This window comes from Schistocerca serialis, chromosome 3, assembly GCF_023864345.2.
Source record: "Schistocerca serialis cubense isolate TAMUIC-IGC-003099 chromosome 3, iqSchSeri2.2, whole genome shotgun sequence".
Classification (NCBI taxonomy): domain Eukaryota; kingdom Metazoa; phylum Arthropoda; class Insecta; order Orthoptera; family Acrididae; genus Schistocerca; species Schistocerca serialis.
In genome coordinates, this window is record NC_064640.1 from 376,430,396 (window position 1) to 376,450,348 (window position 19,953).

The following is a 19,953-nucleotide window of genomic DNA, read 5'->3' on the forward strand; positions in this document are numbered from 1 at the left end:
CGTTTGATTTCTTACGTTAAATTTATGTGATAAACTGTGTGAAAACCTTGCAGTGCATGCACTATAGCAACGGAAGCACTCTGCATATTTTCAAATGGTTCAAATGGCTCTAAGCACTATGGGACTTAATATCTGAGGTCATCAGTCCCCTAGACTTAGAACTACTTAAACCTAACTAACCTAAGGACATCACATACATCCATGCCCGAGGCAGGATTCGAACCTGCGATTGTAGCAGCAGCGCGGTTCCGGACTGAAGCGCCTAGAACCGTTCATCCACAGCGGCCGGCTGCATATTTTCAGGTCCACGTATGGATTCATGGATATCTTATTGCCGATGGGAAGTGATATTTAAGGTACTGAATAAGATTTAAACCAACAAAATTGGCCATATTTGAAGCTACCCAAGTGGAAGAAAGTTGCTAACACCGGTGTAAGCAAACGTGTACAGGGGTGTCTAATTGCTATTATACAGATCTGTCACAGAGGAACTATATTCACTTCTAAATATTTTTCTGACATAAGGGTCCTAGTTGACGAACGAAACTCAAATTCGTGTCGTTGACGGTCGAGTCGAATTTGTTCAGAGACGTTTGTACAGTGAATAAGCTTACTACTCACAAAGCTGACATACATGATCATTAACACAGCTTCTTTAGTCAAGCTTGTGAGAAGACTTAACGTGTCGAGGTCTTGTTCAGATTTTGTTAAACATTTCTTCTAACAATTTGCAGCCGTTAAAAACGAATCGGAAAATAAGAAGCTAGAGTAGACTGGTCTGCAACGAGGTTGTAAATCATAACAAATGCCGCCCTTGCTTCACAAGACTTGTGTAGAACTACTTGTTTCTTTTTTTTTTTGTCTCTTTTTCCGAGAAGTGGGTTTGACCCAGCTCAGGATCTCCTTCTGAGTCTCGGAAGTGACTCGTTGACGCACTTTTTTTTTTTTTTTTGTTAAACTGAAACTGCAGCAACCAACAGCTTAAGGACAACACATGTAAATAAAAGTGTACTTCCTTTGTACATATAGAACAAAGAAAACAATCTTCGAAACAGCTTGCCAAAGATAGAAACGAGAAATAATAGTGGCAATATACCGTGATAGCGCATCTCTATCAGATAAGGACCACAACCGCTGACCATCTTAACCAACGTGCTGTTGGTAAACGTGAGATTTAGCATGTTAGCAAAATTTAGCCCATAACGGGTCAATTTGGAGGCGTCCAAATATGCAGGAAGCATGTACTACTGAAACGTCAGAAAGTCATCCCCCACAAAACACAAACAACAAAATGTACAAAATCAGCAATTAACCATATCACGGAATTTAATCTTTGGGCGGCCGAAGTGGCCGTGCGGTTCTAGGCGCTACAGTATGGAGCCGAATGACCACTACGGTAACGGGTTCGAATCCTGCCTCGGGCATGGATGTGTGTGATGTCCTTAGGTTAGTTACTTTTAATTAGTTCTAAGTTCTAGGCGACTGGTGACCTCAGAAGTTAAGTCGCATAGTGTTCAGAGCCATCTGAACCAATTAGTCTTCGACTTCGGAAAGCAGGAAACCGACCGCAGGATAATGTCGATGGCGTAAGCAGTGGCGGAAGTCCTGGTGGGAAAGCAAGTTGACTCCGTAGCCAGAGTCGGTTCGCAGATGACAACTGTATGTAAATCTATGCGAAAGCGTGTCCAAGGAACCATATTGACAACATGTAGCCGTGTCACTAAGTCCAATTCGATGCAGTCATTCATTAGCTAAGTTATTAACGACTCTGTACCAAGAGGATGCCACTTCCATCGTGTGAATCTTGAGACAGATGTTGGTCCATACAACTTTCCAAACACCCCGTCCCTACGAGCAAGCGAGAAGTGTGTCGTCACCACTTGCTGCCTCAAGATGTCGTTCCTTAGGTAGTTCACCGGAATATAAAATTCTCGAACTTGACCCAGTTCTAAATGAATGAGACTTACGTCAACAGGTGAAGCAAGACTCACTTGCTGTAAGAGAGAAGAGCCGTGATAGTATGCAGTTCACGTATAACCGTCAGCATCATGCGTCGGAAATGCAATGAAGACGCCTTGTGTGTGATATGTGAGAGAGACAAGCCTCCATCCGTGGGCGGCTTCGTCAAAGCTTCGTAACTTAGTTGAAATGTATGACCTTTTCCATATAAATCGGCCAGACAGTTGTCGCAACTTTTTCACTACTATTCTGGGAAGGGGAAAGAGCTGCGTGATATACAGGGTGGGTCACCAACTATTGCCACCAAGAATAACTCCGAAATTATGGTAGGAGCTGAAAAATTTGTGGGACAAAAGTTGCATGAGACAACGGGGCCCATAATATGACCTTGGTTTTTTGTTGCTAGGTGGGGTCACTTCGATGATATGAAGGTCAACTTTTTTTTAATGGGATGCTATAGTTTGGTACTTATTTTATGATAGCGGTTATCGAGACGAATCCAATGATGTGTAGCAGTAAGGTCTTTGAAGGTCAACGAAGGTCACAAAGATGGCATGAACGTCCAGTTACAGGTGTTCGAAGTGATGACCATTGGTATCAATGCAGTGCTGCAGTCTTCTTATTATGGACTGAGTGGTATTCCTTATCACTTCGGCACTTATCGAAGCACATGATCTGACAATTCTCTCTCGCATATCTTCAGGTGTAGTTGGAACTCTTTATAAACAATGTCTTTTACGAATCCCCACTAGAAAAAATCCAGAAGCGTCACGTCTGGCAAACGAGCCGGCCACGACACATATCCTCCACGTCAAATCCATTGATTTGGGAATTGTCTCTGCAATTTCTAACCATCAGCGAAAAATGTGCCGAACACCCATCGTGTTGATACCACATTCTGTTCCTTGATCCTAAAGGTATTTCTTCCAATAACAGACCTAATGTTTGTTGTAGGAATGTGGTGTACTTCCTACCATTAAGATTTCCTTCGATGAAATAGGAGCCTATAATTCTGTCCTCCAGAAACCCACACCACACATTCATCGACCACGGTTTTTGGTGTGCAACTTGCCTTGAGCCAACATGGATTTTCAGTTGCCCAGTAATGCATGTTATGCAAATTAACATTTCCACGCTTCGTGAATGTAGTCTCGTCAGTAAATAAAATCAAATTAATAACTGAGTCATCCCTCTGAACCTGAACTAGAGGCCATCGGCAGAATTCAATGGGATGCATACCATCCGTACCAGTTAATTCTTCGTGGAGACTGATATAGTAAGGGTGATATTTATGCCGATGCCAGATTCCCTTGCGATTTGACGCGAACTAACTCAAGGATCTCGAACCACACAGGAAATTTCCGTTTCCTTGTTAGTAACTTTCCTTTGCCGGATATGTTTCCGATGCGTTAAAGATCTAATTGTTTTCAATTTATCGTACACGTATTTAAATGTACGACGTGTAGGATGAATACGTTGAGGATATCTTTCAGCGTATAAGTCTCCAGCTCTCAGTGAATTTCGTGGGCATTCTCCGTAAATAAGAGGCAAATCGACTTGTTTTTCGAAGGAATACATCATTCACATTCGCTTGATTCGACGATACTAGTCTTACCGTTCCCATTAGTATTGTATTGCGAAACCGTCGAATTGTGTTTACATGTCAATGGTACGTTAGATGGATACACGATATTCAGCGAATATATACTGTTTGCACAATATACGAGAGAGAATTGACAGAGAACGTGCTTCTATAAGTGGCGAAGTGATAAGGAATACCACTCAATCCATGTAAGAAGATTGTAGCACTGCATTGATATCAATGGTCATCACTTCGAACACCTTCTGTAACTGGACATTCATGCCACCTTTTTGACCTACGTTGACCTTCAAACACCTTACTGTTACACATAATTGGATTCGTCTCGATAGCCGCTATCAGAAAATAAGCACCAAACTATAACATCCCATAAAAAAAAACAAAGTTGACTTTCATATCTCCGAGGCGACCCCACCTAGCAACAAAAAACCAACGTCATATTATGACCCCCGTTGTCCCTTGCAACATCTATCCCACCAACTTATCAGCCACTATCATACTTTCTGAGTTATGCTAGGTGCCATTAGTTAGTGACTCATCCTGTATAATACGCCTTACACAAAATATGGGTATCCAGTATCCGTACTTTCTTCAAAATGGTACGCGTGCTTGGTTCATGTTCCAGTATGGCACCCTGAATTTCAGATTTTCAATTCAAAGCCGCAATATTCAGTGGACAATGGCCAACGACACCACCAAAGGTGTATGTCAGTCCACAAAACATGGCCAAGAAAGGACAGCGTCCTCGAAGCAGCGTAGGTTCTGAAATTTTCATTTGTCTTCCTTTAAGCCCGCGCCTGAAGTACGACAAAAACTATCAGTTATGAGCTTTAGCAACTGTTCTTCCTCACTTCGACAAAGGAGGACCACGACGTCATCAGCATACGCCCTAACTGTGAGGTTCCCCCTGAGAGTTTTAAATCTGACAGCCGATCAGCAACTTGCCGCAACAGCGGTTCAAGAAACAGGGCAAAGACATAGCGAACTGCCCTGAGGCACTCCCCTACAGAGAACAACCGGCGACGCCAGCCGTCCACTGACCACCACTGACGCTGCAAAGTTAACAAGTTGCAAAGAGCGACGCATGAGCGAGCTGTAAAGCCAAAATCTCCAATAGGCCATCGAGATACGCGCAACTAACTCGACGAAATGTCTTAGAAAAACCTAAGAAGGCAATAGCACAACGAGTAGATGTAACAGCCACCACCGATACCACATTCCTATACTGTGCCACCAGAGTCATAATTTAACAGCTAGGGAGGCAGTATTGACGTTTACCAATCACATGACCAAGCAATAATGACAATATGATGTTCACAGCCCATACAATAGGTTTGGAGACAAAGATGAGTGGCGTCAGGGGACGAAAATCAGCCGCTGTTAGACAGTCATGATACTTCGGAAAGAGATCATCCTTTCCCACCTTGAAGTTCGCAGGCACAGCTCTCCCCTGCAAAATCTAGCTTAAAATCTAAATAAAAGTAGAAAATTATTATAAGAAGGGAAAAACGTCGCTCTGGCTGCAGCAAGATTTCTCATAAAGCCACGACCGGTTTCACGCCAATTTAGGCGTATACCCAAGTGATATAAATTTTACTACATTATTTTACGCTGCCCTGAAGCATCTCCCCGTCCTTCACCTCACTGGTAAGTTAAAACCCGCTAGAGGCGTTTGTCAGTTTGATAACATCTACATCCACATCCACATCTACATCTACATCTACATCCATACTCCGCAAGCGGAGGGTACCTTGAGTACCTCTATCGGTTCTCCCTTCTATTCCAGTCTCGTTTTGTTCGTGGAAAGAAGGATTGTCGGTATGCCTCTGTGTGGGCTCTAATCTCTCTGATTTCATCCTCATGGTCTCTTCGCGAGATATACGTAGGAGGGAGCAATATACTGCTTGACTCCTCGGTGAAGGTATGTTCTCGAAACTTCAACAAAAGCCCGTACCGAGCTACTGAGCGTCTCACCTGCAGAGTCTTCCACTGGAGTTTATCTATCATCTCCGTAACGCTTTCGCGATTACTAAATCTACATCTACATCCATACTCCGCAAGCCACCTGACGGTGTGCAGCACACCTGAAATCACTCTTACTTCGGAAGACTTCCCTCCATTGAGAATGACATGCTGCGTTCTAAGGGTGATGTCCCATTTTGTAACGAAGCGCGCTGCTCTCCGTTGGATCTTCTCTATCTTTTCTATCAACCCTATGTGGTACGGATCCCACACTGCTGAGCAGTATTCAAGCAGTGGGTGAACAAGCGTACTGTAACCTATTTCCTTTGTTTTCGAATTGCATTTCCTTAGGATTCTTCCAACGAATCTCAGTCTGGCATCTGCTTTACCGACGATTAACTTAATATGATCATTCCATTTTAAATCACTCTTAATGCGTACTCCCAGATAATTTATGGAATTAACTGCTTCCAGTTGCTGACCTGCTATATTGTAGCTAAATGATAAGGGATCTTTCTTTCCATGTATTCGCAGCACATTACACTTGTCTACATTGAGATTCAATTGCCATTCCCTGCACCATGCGTCAATTCGCTGCAGATCCTCCTGCATTTCAGTACAATTTTCCATTGTTACAACCTCTCGGTATACCACAGCATCATCCGCAAAAAGCCTCAGTGAACTTCTGACGTCATCCACAAGGTCATTTATGTATATTGTGAATAGCAACGGTCCTACGACACTCCCCTGCGGCACACCTGAAATCACTCTTACTTCGGAAGACTTCCCTCCATTGAGAATGACATGCTGCGTTCTAAGGGGGATGTCCCATATTGTCAGCTGGAGGCGATGAGGGCGCGGCCGTAAGGAACACTGAGTTCAGATCAGACATGCCCGAACCCTGGAGCGACTCCGTTAAGATCCACGCCAGAGGTCTCACTAAAACCCGAATACGCCACCCCCACAACCTCCACAGGATGACAGGTGGGCACTACGCAATCTGTTTCACCAAGAGAGAGACTTGACGCAGGAGGGACTCCACGTTGGAAATATGTGCATCCTGGGTACGACGTGGGTCATACTACAGCACCTGAACATCGGCACGGGGAGCAGACAGCGCAGAATCCGTCTTCGGCTTTAACTGGGAAAATTTCTCGCGGATAAACTCAAATTGGTCTGTGGACTGATATTAGAATTAGCACCTTCCGTCAATTTATATCGCTGTCCAACAGAATGTTTGAAAAAAAAATTCATTTCGGACTATTGAATCGTTGGTGACGGAATGTTCTGTTTAATGTACATTTAAACGGAACGTATACCACTGTAGTACTGAAGGCGGTAGTGCTGACTCGACCGTATTTAAGAAAGTAGAAATAGATTCACACACCACCGTATTTAAGCAACACATCCTTAAGATATTGGTCATTTGCCTCCGCCGACAAGTTGAAAACCTGCACAATGGTATATTTAACATCATAACTGGCAAGCAGAACAGTAACTGATCCCTATGGCTGAAAGAAACCTGACTGCTGTGTCTAAGTAAGAACCTGTCTACTTGTAGGATGATCACGAATTTTACAAAGAAGACATAAAGCTCAGAGTCAAAATATGCTGTGTGAACCTGATCTGAAATAACACCAAACGTTGCCAATAACCAGTCGTGAATATCGAGGGAACTTCGCTGCACATTACAGATGGACTTATCAAACATGAAACTTAGAGTACTTTTACGTGGAATCTTCCTGGTCGCTAGGGACACGAAAAAAAACGAGCGATTCTGCCACAAAAAAAAAAAAAAAAAAAAAAAAAAAAAAAATTGAAAAACAGCACTAAAGGATAAACAAGGTCGACTGTGAAGCAAGTACACTCACAAATGAACACACAGCACGACAAGAGCTAACTGCTGCACTCGAAGCGCTACAGCGGAACTAAGGAGTAAACACGTCTGACCTCTGTCGCTTCTCAAGCGGAAATGAGCTACGCTACTGGTCTCCCTCGTCGCTATATTGGTCGCTGAGCCTCATAAAGCAAAGTTAAAGATGAGAACAGTTGTTACTTGTGTGATACACGGTATTCCTGGCGTCCAAAAATTAAATTTTTTGTCTTAATCTCTCATCTTACAAAACGATTATGTACCACAAAACATCGAAGTGGAAAGGGAATCCCAAGTGAATTTAGCGCAACAGTTCAGGACCATATGCGGAGGTAAACGCACTGTCACAGGGTTGCAAAATATTTGCACCCATATTGGCAAGTCTTAGCTGTTACCGAGCGAAGTGGCTCAGTGGTTAGACACTAGACTCGCATTCGGGAGGACGACGGTTCAATCCCGCGTCCGGCCATCCTGATTTAGGTTTTCCGTGATTTCCCTAAATCACTCCAGGCAAATGCCGGGATGGTTCCTCCGAAAGGGCACGGCCGACTTCCTTCCCCACCCTTCCCTAATCCGATGAGACCGATGACCACGCTGTCTGGTCTCCTTCCCGAAAACAACCCCCCCCCCCCCCCTCTTAGCTGTTGTTCAGGCAGCTGTGTAACGAAATAATTGTCGTGTTCGTCCTACGCGGGCTCTCACAAGTGAAACTTTCCATCGCACTCCACTCACATTGAGAGGTAAGTTGATCCATTGGAGAGACCGTCAAAAACTGAACACAGATCAAGCATGAACACAGGAAGAAAGTGTACTGCCCTGTGGAAAAGAGAAGCAAAGCAGAAGCAGTGAACGGTCCCATAATATGAGTCGTGTGTAAGAATATATTACAGTCGTAAGTAAATGTGATCACTAGTGAGAGCAGCCGAGATGCCGCATAGCCTTATCACAGAAAAGAAAACAACAAATAAACGGTTGTGAACTATGTTACAACGAAGGTACTCAAGAGACAAAACTTCCAAAACGGAACGCAAGAGGCACAACATGTGGTACCTGTATAGAACAAATGGGAGGTACGTACGTTTGCAGGTCCCTTCGTTACACGTCGCTGTTGTAAACAGACATTACACCACGACACGTACACAAATTTGAATTCAGCGAACAGACACATCAATGACCGGACGGACAGTTCGTAATTTTTTGAGAAAGAAATTTTGGGTATTATGAAAATTTGAACCCGTATCTCGCACTTCGGAGTCTAACAACGTAACCATATGACTACGTCACGAAACTCGTGAACATCGCTCGATATTGTACATATTACAGTGGGACCGTTCACAGCTTCTCTTTTGCTTCTTTTTTCCACAGTTCAGTGCACCTTCTTCCTGTTTTCATGCTTGACCTGTGTTCAGTTTATGACGGACCTTCCAAAGGGCCAACTTACCACTAAATCCGAGGGAGGTGCGATGTAGAGTTTCCCTTGTCAGAAGCGAGGCGCGAGAGCGTTTGGTTTTTATGCAGTGTTATCTCCTGATATTTTATAACTCTCCTTTGTGGATGTCTATACAGTGTGGACAGAAACAGTCCGAAAACCTTGTAAGGATGTTGCAGGTGTCGCGAATGGGTCGCAGATGTGAGTAGAACCGCATAAGATTGCATAAGATGAACATGTAGGAAAACAACCTAACGTCAGCCAGGGCGCTGGGAAGCAGGGGAGGTTGCGTTTTTGTGGCAAGGGACACTGGAGCTACATGGTCAGCTACGACAGAACGTTTTGGAAGGACGATAGGACACGGCAGACGCGCGTGATCGCGGGGGATTGCATCAGACGAGCCTATATAAGCAGGGCCGCTGGTGCTGCTAGAGATTCCTTCTGCAGTTGACTCCGACGCTGGACCTGAGTTACTCTGCCCTCGGGACGGGACATAGTTTCTCGTGGCACTTAGCTGCACAGGGTACATGCAGGATTGCCCAACTTACATTCACTGTGTTGGTGCCTTTTATGGTTCGACAGTGGTCTTATCCTACCTCGTGTTTCATCTCAGTTATTTCATCAGAAGTATACGTCCTTTATCCCAACGAGTTCCCTTTTCTGCAAAGAATTTCCAGCTTGTTTCCAGCACCAGGACTTCGAGTTGGACGAGCTACCTCATTACTGGATTTAGCGTCTAGCTCCCATCTTGATCCGCTCGCAGGAAACTACAGACGCGACACAAGGAAGACTGTGCTAAGAGATAACTGTTGAGAAGACAAATCGATAACTTGCGCCGTTTCTGAGTTAGTTAGCATTACAGTTAGCCAATCAGGCCGTTGTGCACCGGAATTCAAACGGCCCGCCAGACATAATTAGTATCAGTTTTTCTCATAGCGTAGTTGACAATGCACGAGACTGCTCAGCCCTTGGTTCGGGTTCGATCCTTACTACCACCCCATGTCCAATTTTTGTATCGCTGTCTTTTTCGGTTTTAGCAAACGATAGAAAGAACGCGTCTGGCGACGCCGTGACTGACAGGCCGCCTAAATTTGCACGCAACAGCCTGATACGTAACTTCCATGCTAATTAACTTGGAAACGGCGCAATATATCGAATATTTTTCTTAACATTTGTTTCCCAGCTCAACCTATCCTCAACGTCCTCACAAGCTTTTCGGACTGTTTCCGACCGCGCTGTATTTAAGGCTTTCAGTCAGATTGAAACTAGAATTCCTCATATTCGAAGTTTTCGAGTGTGTGTCAGGGTGGGTGGAGGTGTTGGGGGGGGGGGGGGGGACTCTTAGAGCCGGTGTTGTATAATTTCGGCGCAGGGACAGCTAGGCTAATGATATTAGTTTCCGCTCATGCGTCATACGGCATCTGAAATACTGAGGAATATAATTTCCCATCATGATTAAAATTCCACGAAAATACAATTCCTTGATAGTTTCCAACGAATACTTATTTCAGTGGCATAAAAAGTAATTAGAAATCAACCTACTCCCAAACGTCACGAAACAGTAAGATATAAAACACTTAGCACCTCGAAATCGACTATGTAGTCTTGTGCCGCATACAAATAGAATTTCACAACTATCATGAGAATGCAGAAGTACGCTGGTGGTAATGGAAGTAATTAACTAATTATATGGTGCCACGCAGTAATCAGTTCAAGTCTTCTGTTCCCAGCTTGCCTAGAGTGCGGACGTGGCGTTCATTACTCCGCTTGCCTGAGAAAGAGTGAGCATCTCTGCGGTTCAGGACTTAGCAAATGGAACGATTGAGCTCGGAGATAGAAAGTTTTGGTTCAGCTATGTACTGAGCAAGATAGCTAGGAGTGAATAGACGAGCGCAGCCTTGCAGCACCATGAGGCTGGTCGACATCCTCACAACGACGCCACCCCGCCTCGCTGAATTCGGTGATATTGCACCCGCTCCGGCTAATTAATTTTAGGATCACGTCGGCAAAGTTTCCATGAGAGTTTCATGGGCCGTGTATTGTAGAATTCCGGAAAAATTGATGTTTTGTGCAGGCGCTAACCTTAATGGGTGGCCTGGGAGGAGCTGAATAGCAGAAGTTGAGAGGAAGGAAAAACCACGATCTTCTCAAAAAAAACAACATTCAAATGAAATTTCCTTATGAAGTCCGCTGCTAAATCTTTTCTTACATAGGGTGGTCAGAAACAATGTGACTATCTTGTAAGGGTGCTACAGGGAAGTTTGTGCTGAAAAATAATTGTTGAGGAAAAAATTCGATACGTTGCCCCGTTTCCGAGTTCATTAGCAATGGCCGTGCGGAGTGGCCGCGCGGTTTGAGGTATCATGTGACGGATTGCACGGCCTCTCCCGCCGGACGTTCGAGTCCTCCCTCGGGCATGGGTGTGTGTGTGTGTGTTGTTCTTAGCATAAGTTACATTAAGTAGTGTGTAAGTCTAGGGACCGATGACCTCAGCAGTTTGGTCCCTTAGAAATTCACACACATTTGAACATTTATTTTCATTAGCAATGAAGTTAGCCAATTAGGTTGTTGCGCATGCTAATTCAAGTGGCCCGATAGAGAAGGTGTCACCAAACGTGTTCTTCGTTTGGTTTGTTTAAACCGAACGAGACAGCGATACAAAAATTGGACATGGGACGGTAGTAAGGATCGAACCCGAATCTAAAGCTGAGCAGTCTCGTGCGCTATCATCTACGCTATGGGAAAAACTGACAGTAATTGAATCTGGTGGGCCGCATGAATTTGCTGGCGCAACGGCCTAATTGGCTAACTTCAATGCTAATTAACTCGGAAACGACACAACTTATCAATTTTTTTTTCTTAGCAGTTATTTCTTGGCACAGTCTACCCTGCAACACTATTAAAAGCTTTTCAGACTATTTCTGTCCACCCTTTGTACAGAACGTAGACACGTTACAACCCACATACTTCGTGCTGTTGCAATAAAATTGTAATCGTTTGCCTACCCAGTATAGCTTATGTTAGTTTGATGTTTATTATATGTCGCCTTGATAGCACTGAAATTTTAATGGCCAGCAGTTAAAAAAATGGCTTCAAGCACTATGGGACTTAATATCTGAGGTCATCAGTCCCCTAGACTTAGAACTACTTGAACCTAACTAACCTAAGGACATCACATACATCCATGCCCGAGGCAGGATTCGAACCTGCGACCGTAGCAGCAGCGCGGTTCCGGACTGAAGCGCTTAGAACCGCTCGGCCACAGTGGCCGGAATGGCCAGCAGTGTGTTTAATTTTACACATGCGATTTAATATAATTATTTTTTCTTTGCATTTAATTACTATTCACTCACTGTAATGGTATGTTCCATAATCGTGTAACAATGTTACATTTGTCCCACAGAATGAATAACAATTAAAATAATGCTCTACTTCTGTGGTCCAGGTAATTCCGTTGCCCATAACTGCAAAGGCGAGACAGAGATGAGTGAATGTAGCGTGAGTGCATACTTGACCTCTGAGGACGTCATGGCGAGCATGCCGGAGAGAGTGCAGAGCCAGGAGGTGGTCCAGGAGTGCGCAGCGCGGTGGTAGACGCCCCGCAGCTGCACGTCCTGGCACCCAATCACCGCCAGGTAGACCGACATCAGCATGTCAGAAGCTGCCGGCACACAAGCGACACACAGCTCAGTTAACTCTCAACTTTAACCAGCAATACTGCCACGTCTGTAAAATGTTTGCAAACTGGGCTGTTGTTGCAAATGGAGCAGTACCATGTTCTGTATGTCTCTCCGTGTCTATTGCCAAACTGTGGCTGTCCCCCATGAGAGATTCACTTCGTACACTCTCTGTTTTTGAGCGAAGCCTTCTTGAATTTCTGTTACTATTTCTTCTGGAAATCTACATACTGAAGTTGAGTTCGTAGACCTGTTTACCTTAGAGAGTAGCTTATCGCATTTTGGCTTCACTATTCCTCGTAGAGTCATAGATAAGAGCGATTACTGGCATTCTTTCAGCGCCAACATAACCGTCTAAAATATATCTCGCTGTACTTGCAGCAGTGGAATGAGTCTGAATGAGTGAATTCACGGTACATTAGCATGATCATCTGTGGCTTTAACAGTCGCTACTATTGAAAAAAAGTTAGAACTAAATAAAAACTCCATTTTCTTCACAGAGATTTTTTTCTGGTCCGCGATGGTAATATGTTTGGAAATAACTGTTCCGCAGATGCTCTTCACTTTTTTGGCCACAACTAGTTTCAAGGCCGAAGTCCCGTCAACGGCCGCTTCTTCCTCCTTTTTTTCTGTCCTTTATTCCATATCTACACGGGGTCACATTTTAGCTACGGGATTTGGCACTGTTAGTGGTAGAGGGTGGATGGATGCCCTTCCTGTCGCGCAACTACTACCCCCCCCCCCTCACCCAAATCCCCTCCTCGTCCTGTAATGCACTCGGCACGAAAGTTGTGTACCCCATCTGTCTGAATATAGTTTCACCCCATGTGAAGGCGTGCGGACGTTTTTTAAATACACACATCAAAAAAGTTTTGCATCACCTCGGTTCCGAGAGTTTCGGAACCTGTACAGAAAATTGGACTAGAGATCAACATAAACATCATTTCCGTCCTTTTTATTGCTCACGAAAACCAATCATTGCATGTTGTACCACCATACTGCGAGACCTTGAGAGGTGGTGGTCTAGATTGCTGTACGCACCGGTACCTATAATACCCAGTAGCACATCCCCTTGCATTGATGCATGCCTGTATTCGTCGTGGCTTACTATCTACAAGTTTGCAAAGGCACTGTTGATCCAGATTTTCCCCCTCCTCAACGGCGATTCGGCGTAGATCCCTCAGAGTGGTTGGTGGGTCACATCGTCCATAAACAGTCCTTTTCAATCTGTTCCAGGCATGTTCGATAGGGTTCATGTTTGAAGAACATGCTGGACACTCTAGTCGAGCAATGTGATTATCCTGAAGGAAGTCATACACAAGATTTGCAGGATGGGGGGTGCGAATTGTCGTCCCTGAAGACAAATGCCTCGCTAGTATGCTGCCGATATGATTGCATATCGATTGGAGGATGGCATTCACTTATCGTACAGCCGTTACGGCGCCTTCCATGATCACCAGCGGCGTACATCGGCCCCACATAATGCCACCCCAAAACAGCAGGGAACCTGAACCTTGCTGAACTCGCTGGACAGTGTGTCTCACGCGTTCAGCCTGACCGGGTTGCCTCCAAACACGTCTCCGACGATTTTACGGTTGAAGGCATAAGCGACACTCATCGGTGAAGAGAACATGTAGCCGGCCGTTGTGGCCTAGCGGTTCTTGGCGCCTCAGTCTGGAAACGCGCGACCGCTACGGTCGCAGGTTCGCATCCTGCCTCGGGCATGGATGTTTGTGCTGTCCTAAGGTTAGTTAGGTTTAAGTAGTTCTAAGTTCTAGGGGACTGATGACCTCAGATGATAAGTCCCATAGTGCTCAGAGTCATTTGAACCATTCGAGCCGTGTACCTCCTTCCTGGTGGAATGACTGGAACTGATCGGCTGTCGGGCCCCCTCCGTCTAATAGGTGCTGCCCATGCATGGTTGTTTACATCTTTGGGCGGGTTTGGTGACATCTCTGAACATTCAACGGGACTGTGTCTGTGATACAATATCCACAGGCAACGTCTATCTTCAGGAGTTCTGGGAACTGGGATGATGTAAAACTTTTTTTGATGTGTGTAAATGCGAACCGCTAATTGAGGAGGAACGTGGTTACTATCCCGATATTCACCTAGCCGGACGTGGAAAACTGCCCAAGAACCACATCCAGTCTGGCCGGTACACCCGTTATCGTCGTTAACCATGTGGGGCTAGCGCGCTTTCCCGAATTCCGGAAGTGGCGTGGTAACGCGCACTGCCATCCAGGCGGGCCCCATTATCAACTGCTCCTGTTTAAATAATACACAAAGAGTGAGTACCAGTTACCACAAGTCTATAAAGTATTGAAAAAATGTAAGCACCTTTCTACTTCCAATATTTAAATTAGATGTACAGTCGCCAATCACGTTTGACATTTATTTCGAATTTTTCGTTCTAACTTTCTCTTATAATACGACGGAATAATCAGCAACCAGCTGCATAAAATAAATTTATTTCCTTAATCGATATCAGACACTTAGTGCTCGTCTCCACAATTTCCCCAATTATCCTCTCCACCCCACCCCCAACCACCAGATTTAACTGCATTGTCTAGGTGTAGATAGGTAATTATATGAACCTATTAAGTTTCATAGGTAAAATATTGTCATTTGATAAGTTACAGTCCCTACTACAAATACTTCTTTGCAAATCCATTCAGTAAGTTGCAGTCAGTATGTTGCGATCTGTACGCTAGTTTCAATGATTTGCATTGTTGGCTATATTCAGATGGTCACTAATTTGCTATTTATTGCCAGTAAATTTTTAGTAGTATTTTACAGACTATAGCTTGACTATACGCTGTTGAATTTAGATGATGTTAGTTAGCTATATACAGTTACATTCAAACAGCTGCTCACCGCTACAATTAGTCCACCTTTTACTGTTGGTACACCTGTTACATTTAGTAGGTTTTTTAACATCTTTGCACAGATTTTTAGTAAGCTGATCATCTATAGTTCTAAGTAGTGAAGCATTTTCAGTTCTAAGTGGTTAGTCACTTCCATTGGCAGGTAGTTAACAATTTATTAGTGCAGATACTAAACCATCTACAACCCACATGTGATGATATATTTTTGCTGCATGTGGTTATCTATATGTAAACCATGACATATACCGGGTGATCAAAAAGTCAGTATAAATTTGAAAACTTAATAAACCATGGAATAATGTAGATAGAGAGGTAAAAACTGACACACATGCTTGGAATGACATGGGGTTTTATTAGAACCAAAAAAAAAAAAAAATTGCTAGACGCGTGAAAGTTCTCTTGCGAGCGTCGTTTGGTGATGATCGTGTGCTCAGCCGCCACTTTCGTCATGCTTGGTCTCCCAGCTCCCCAGACCTCAGTCTGTGCGATTATTGTCTTTGGGGTTACCTGAAGTCGCAAGTGTATCGTGATCGACCGACATCTCTAGGGATGCTGAAAGACAACATCCGACGCCAATGCCTCACCATAACTCCGGACATGCTCTACAGTGCTGTTCACAACATTATTCCTCGACTACAGCTGTTGTTGAGGAATGATGGTGGACATATTGAGCATTTCCTGTAAAGAACATCATCTTTGCTTTGTCTTACTTTGTTATGCTAATTATTGCTATTCTGATCAGATGAAGCGCCATCTGTCGGACATTTTGTGAACTTTTGTATTTTTTTGGTTCTAATAAAACCTCATGTCATTCCAAGCATATGTGTCAATTTGTACCTCTCTATCTACATTATTCCGTGATTTATTCAGTTTTCAAATTTATACTGACTTTTTGATCACCCGGTAGATATTCTATTCTTGAAGTTACAGATGCGCTACTCTATAGTCACAAGTAGTGTTTACGGTTAATAAGCGTTTTAATCATTCGCGGTCAGATAGTCAAACTTATTTTGCTTACTTCATACAACTTAGGTGACTGTCGCTAGTTATATTTATTTCTCGAAGCGTATTTAGGAAAATGTATTTTCTGAACTAGTTACTGCGGTATAACAGAAGTATACAATGATGCTCACGTTTCCATCACCTATAATTGTTTTTGACTGTTCGTTTCAGCTACTGACTGGGAATTATTTCTCCATTTACTTCAGCTACTGCTCCTCGCCCCTTGGTGCGTCTCGCGCGCTGTTTGCGCTGTCGTATTTCCTGCTACCACTCTGCTGAAAACCCTTGCACAAGTTCATCAATGTGTTCTAAAACTTATAGTACCATTCACTTGGCATAAAACTTGAAACTTGCGTATATTCCAGTATTGGCTATTTCACTCTAATATAATTGTGTCCACGCTTCTTGTCCGCTATAGTCACTTTCCTGCACTTAACATTAGCCAGTGATTGAGAATTGTCCCTCCACTTAACTCCAGTCATGGGTTCCAGCCCCATGATACGCTTCGCACTTTGCTTTTGCTGACAGATTCCCTGCTAGCTTGCTACTAACTATACAACAGCTGTTTGGAGATAAGTTCCCAAATTTCCTATCCATAACGCCACTTGTCGTTGGTCTTAACTTAATTATTTATCGTTAGTTTTTTATGTATTACTTATTACGTTGCTTATATGCACTTACATTTTTGTTTATACCTTACGACAACTATGGCTTGTAGCGTTTGTTTTTACTATATTATCGTACTTTTACCCCCACCCTGATACCAACCTCAAGATACGCATGTCATAAGCTCATTATCTCCAGTTCTAGAGTGATCTCTGCACTTGTTTAGCTTCTTCATATCATTTTATCACAGGCACAATGAACCACGTGTAAGCATTTACGACCTCTTGTTGTATTAATGGATTCATTATTGTATTATTTATCACTCTTGTATTTCTTTAGGACCACGGAAATATGCTGCATGCAGATTATTGTTGGCACTCGCAAATAATGCGATAGTTATAAGTATGCACCATTTTTATCTTTAAATTTTTAAAAAATTTCAAGTTTTACGTCGTTAATGTTAATATACTTACCTAACTTCTAGTTATTTGTGGTACATTTTTCTGTATAGCCTTGTGGAAACCACACTAAGGCCTGAAGCCAGTTAAGGAAATTAAATCTCTTTCATGCAGCTGGTTGATGATAATTTCGATATATACAACTACAGTTGCTGAAAATGGTCACAATACTAAATTTTCTTACAGAGATCAAGTATAATTCCTTGTGGTCTACGTGACAAATAAGATCTTCGCTTCAGAAGAGGTTGCTTGTTCACGTGAAACGTGAACTGCTGACAATGTTCTTTCTATGCACTCGCTGTATGTAGTCAATAGCGATCGAAGGAGAGGAATTACGTATGGACTGTTAGTGCCTACCGGAGGGCGTTGGTTCGAAGTATCAAGCTCTCGCTGGCACCAGCGCCACCCAGCTAGGAGGTTTCACCATCCTAACTTCTTTGTGGACTTCACTTCTGTAACATATCTTAGCTCCTTGCAAACCAACCACGGCACTCCCTCCGCGTAACGAATTAACTTCCTTTTTATTCACACAAATTTACGTCTTGTGACAAGTTTGTTGCTGTGACCATTACCCGCAGCAAGTATATAAATATCCGTTTTATAAATTGAAACGTCTTTTTATTGCTGCAATATATATTTTTTTATGTGCCAGACAGTTTTCAGGTTTCCCTTAAGGCATCTATGGTGGATTTTATATGGAATACATAGTTTTGTTTTTATGTGCGCTTCTTATGGAACAGAAAACAGATCACGTCATAACCTTTTCATTACTGGATGTGTCAAAATTTATAAGTAAAGTGAACGTGCTACCTTTGATTTAGGACCAGATGAGAGGAAAACTAGATTTTGGTCCAAAAAGCAAAACCGATAACTGAAAGTAATGTTTTTTAAATGTAAAAATTATAACGTGAACTTCTTTCAAACCTAAAACATAAAAACAAAACTGTATTATTCCAGATAAAATTTTTGACAAAACCAGGGATACATTGGGAAAAAATAGGAGGGGGCTTTTAACCCTGACCTTAAACGTATTGTGAAAATAACAAAATATTGTGGGACTTTGAAGGTATTTATAGGAAGGAGGTATTTTTTCCCATTTTATTTCCGGTTTTGTTAAAGAAAAGTGTCGTATGATATGATTATTTCTCTGTATTTTAATTTTAGAATTGGGTATTGTTCTCCCTTTATAAATTTTTGTCTGTATGCTAGTTGGTCTTTTTTAAGATTTCTCGCGACAATATAGTACGTTGATTAAATATTTTTAACCAATGTGTTGAAGTGTAGATTCATACCATATCTCTATTAATTTTCGGCTCTATGATAATTGGAATTTTAATTTCATTTTGTGATTGTGTAGACTTTCGGATGACATATTTTTTTAACCAATGTGTAACAGTTTAGTTGTATACCATGTTTCTTCATAAAAATTTTTGGTTAGATTGTAACATATGCATAAAATTTTAGATGTTTTGCATCTACATATTTTAACATCCTTTTTATTTTTCTTCACTCCAAACAATTATATTTCCTTCGTATTAATTTCATTTAATGCGTATTTTCGTCAGATATGGATTGACTGATTTTAATATCATGGATTACTCTGTTGCTTGTGTTTTACATGCTTACATTTTTTCACTTGATTGTAAAAGATTGTATATTCTCACATTCATCAATCCTGTTTATCTTTTACGTCATATTTCATGTTATTGGTGTTTTTATGTAATAACAAGTGTACAACTCTTAATACTTCAGTTTTTTTAATCTGATTATCACAGAAGTATTTAATCGCAACTCCTTTGGATTCGGTCAGGATTGTCATCTTTGACTTTGAATTTCTTTGACTCGTATTGCTGTACATCACATTTTGTCCTTGTGTCAATATGCCATCATATTTTAATCTTATCACAATTTATGATCTTCCTTCGCAGTTACGGTTTTCTGTGGTAACTTACGTTTAAGCATGTATGACATGTGATAGATTTGTGATAATTTTTGTGAGTATTTTGATCGATTTAACGGTGTTTCTTGTTTTTTCTTAAATCGCATTGTCACATTGTCCGCTTTTTTATACTGTACAGCTGCCGTTGATGATGGTTCAGAACCGAAACCGGTAGCAAAATAAAAAATAGCATTATTACAGACAGTGCTGTGTTATGCATTTTTTAAAATTTGTACAAGCTGTTGACGATCGCCTAAGCAAGATGTTTGGTTTCTTATCCCTAATACTTCAGAATTATGATACTCACCAGGATAGTTGAGGGTGTTAAAGCACTCACTCCTAGCACACGGGGAGTCCCGCCGGCGAATTAACGACGGGGGCCGGTATGCCGGCTGGACTGGACGTGGGTTTTAGGCGGTTTCCCACATTCTGCTTCGTAAATACAGAACTAGTACCAACGTTACAGATACACGCTACGTCAACATTTACAAAACGTAGTCACACTTGAACATAAGAGTTCACCTAGACACAAACAGATTACGTACACAGATTCCGTCGCA

The 19,953-nt window shown here is 42.6% G+C and overlaps 1 protein-coding gene across 1 annotated transcript in view; it reads right to left on the reverse strand.

Annotated features, from left to right (window-relative positions):
* LOC126471615 (relaxin receptor 1) overlaps positions 1 to 19,953 on the reverse strand; it is a 752,030-nt gene that overhangs the window by 92,313 nt on the left and 639,764 nt on the right. The window contains exon 16 of the mRNA XM_050099855.1: positions 12,339 to 12,484. Within this exon, the coding sequence (XP_049955812.1) occupies positions 12,339 to 12,484 (146 nt within the window). The remainder of the gene's footprint in view (positions 1 to 12,338; positions 12,485 to 19,953) is intronic.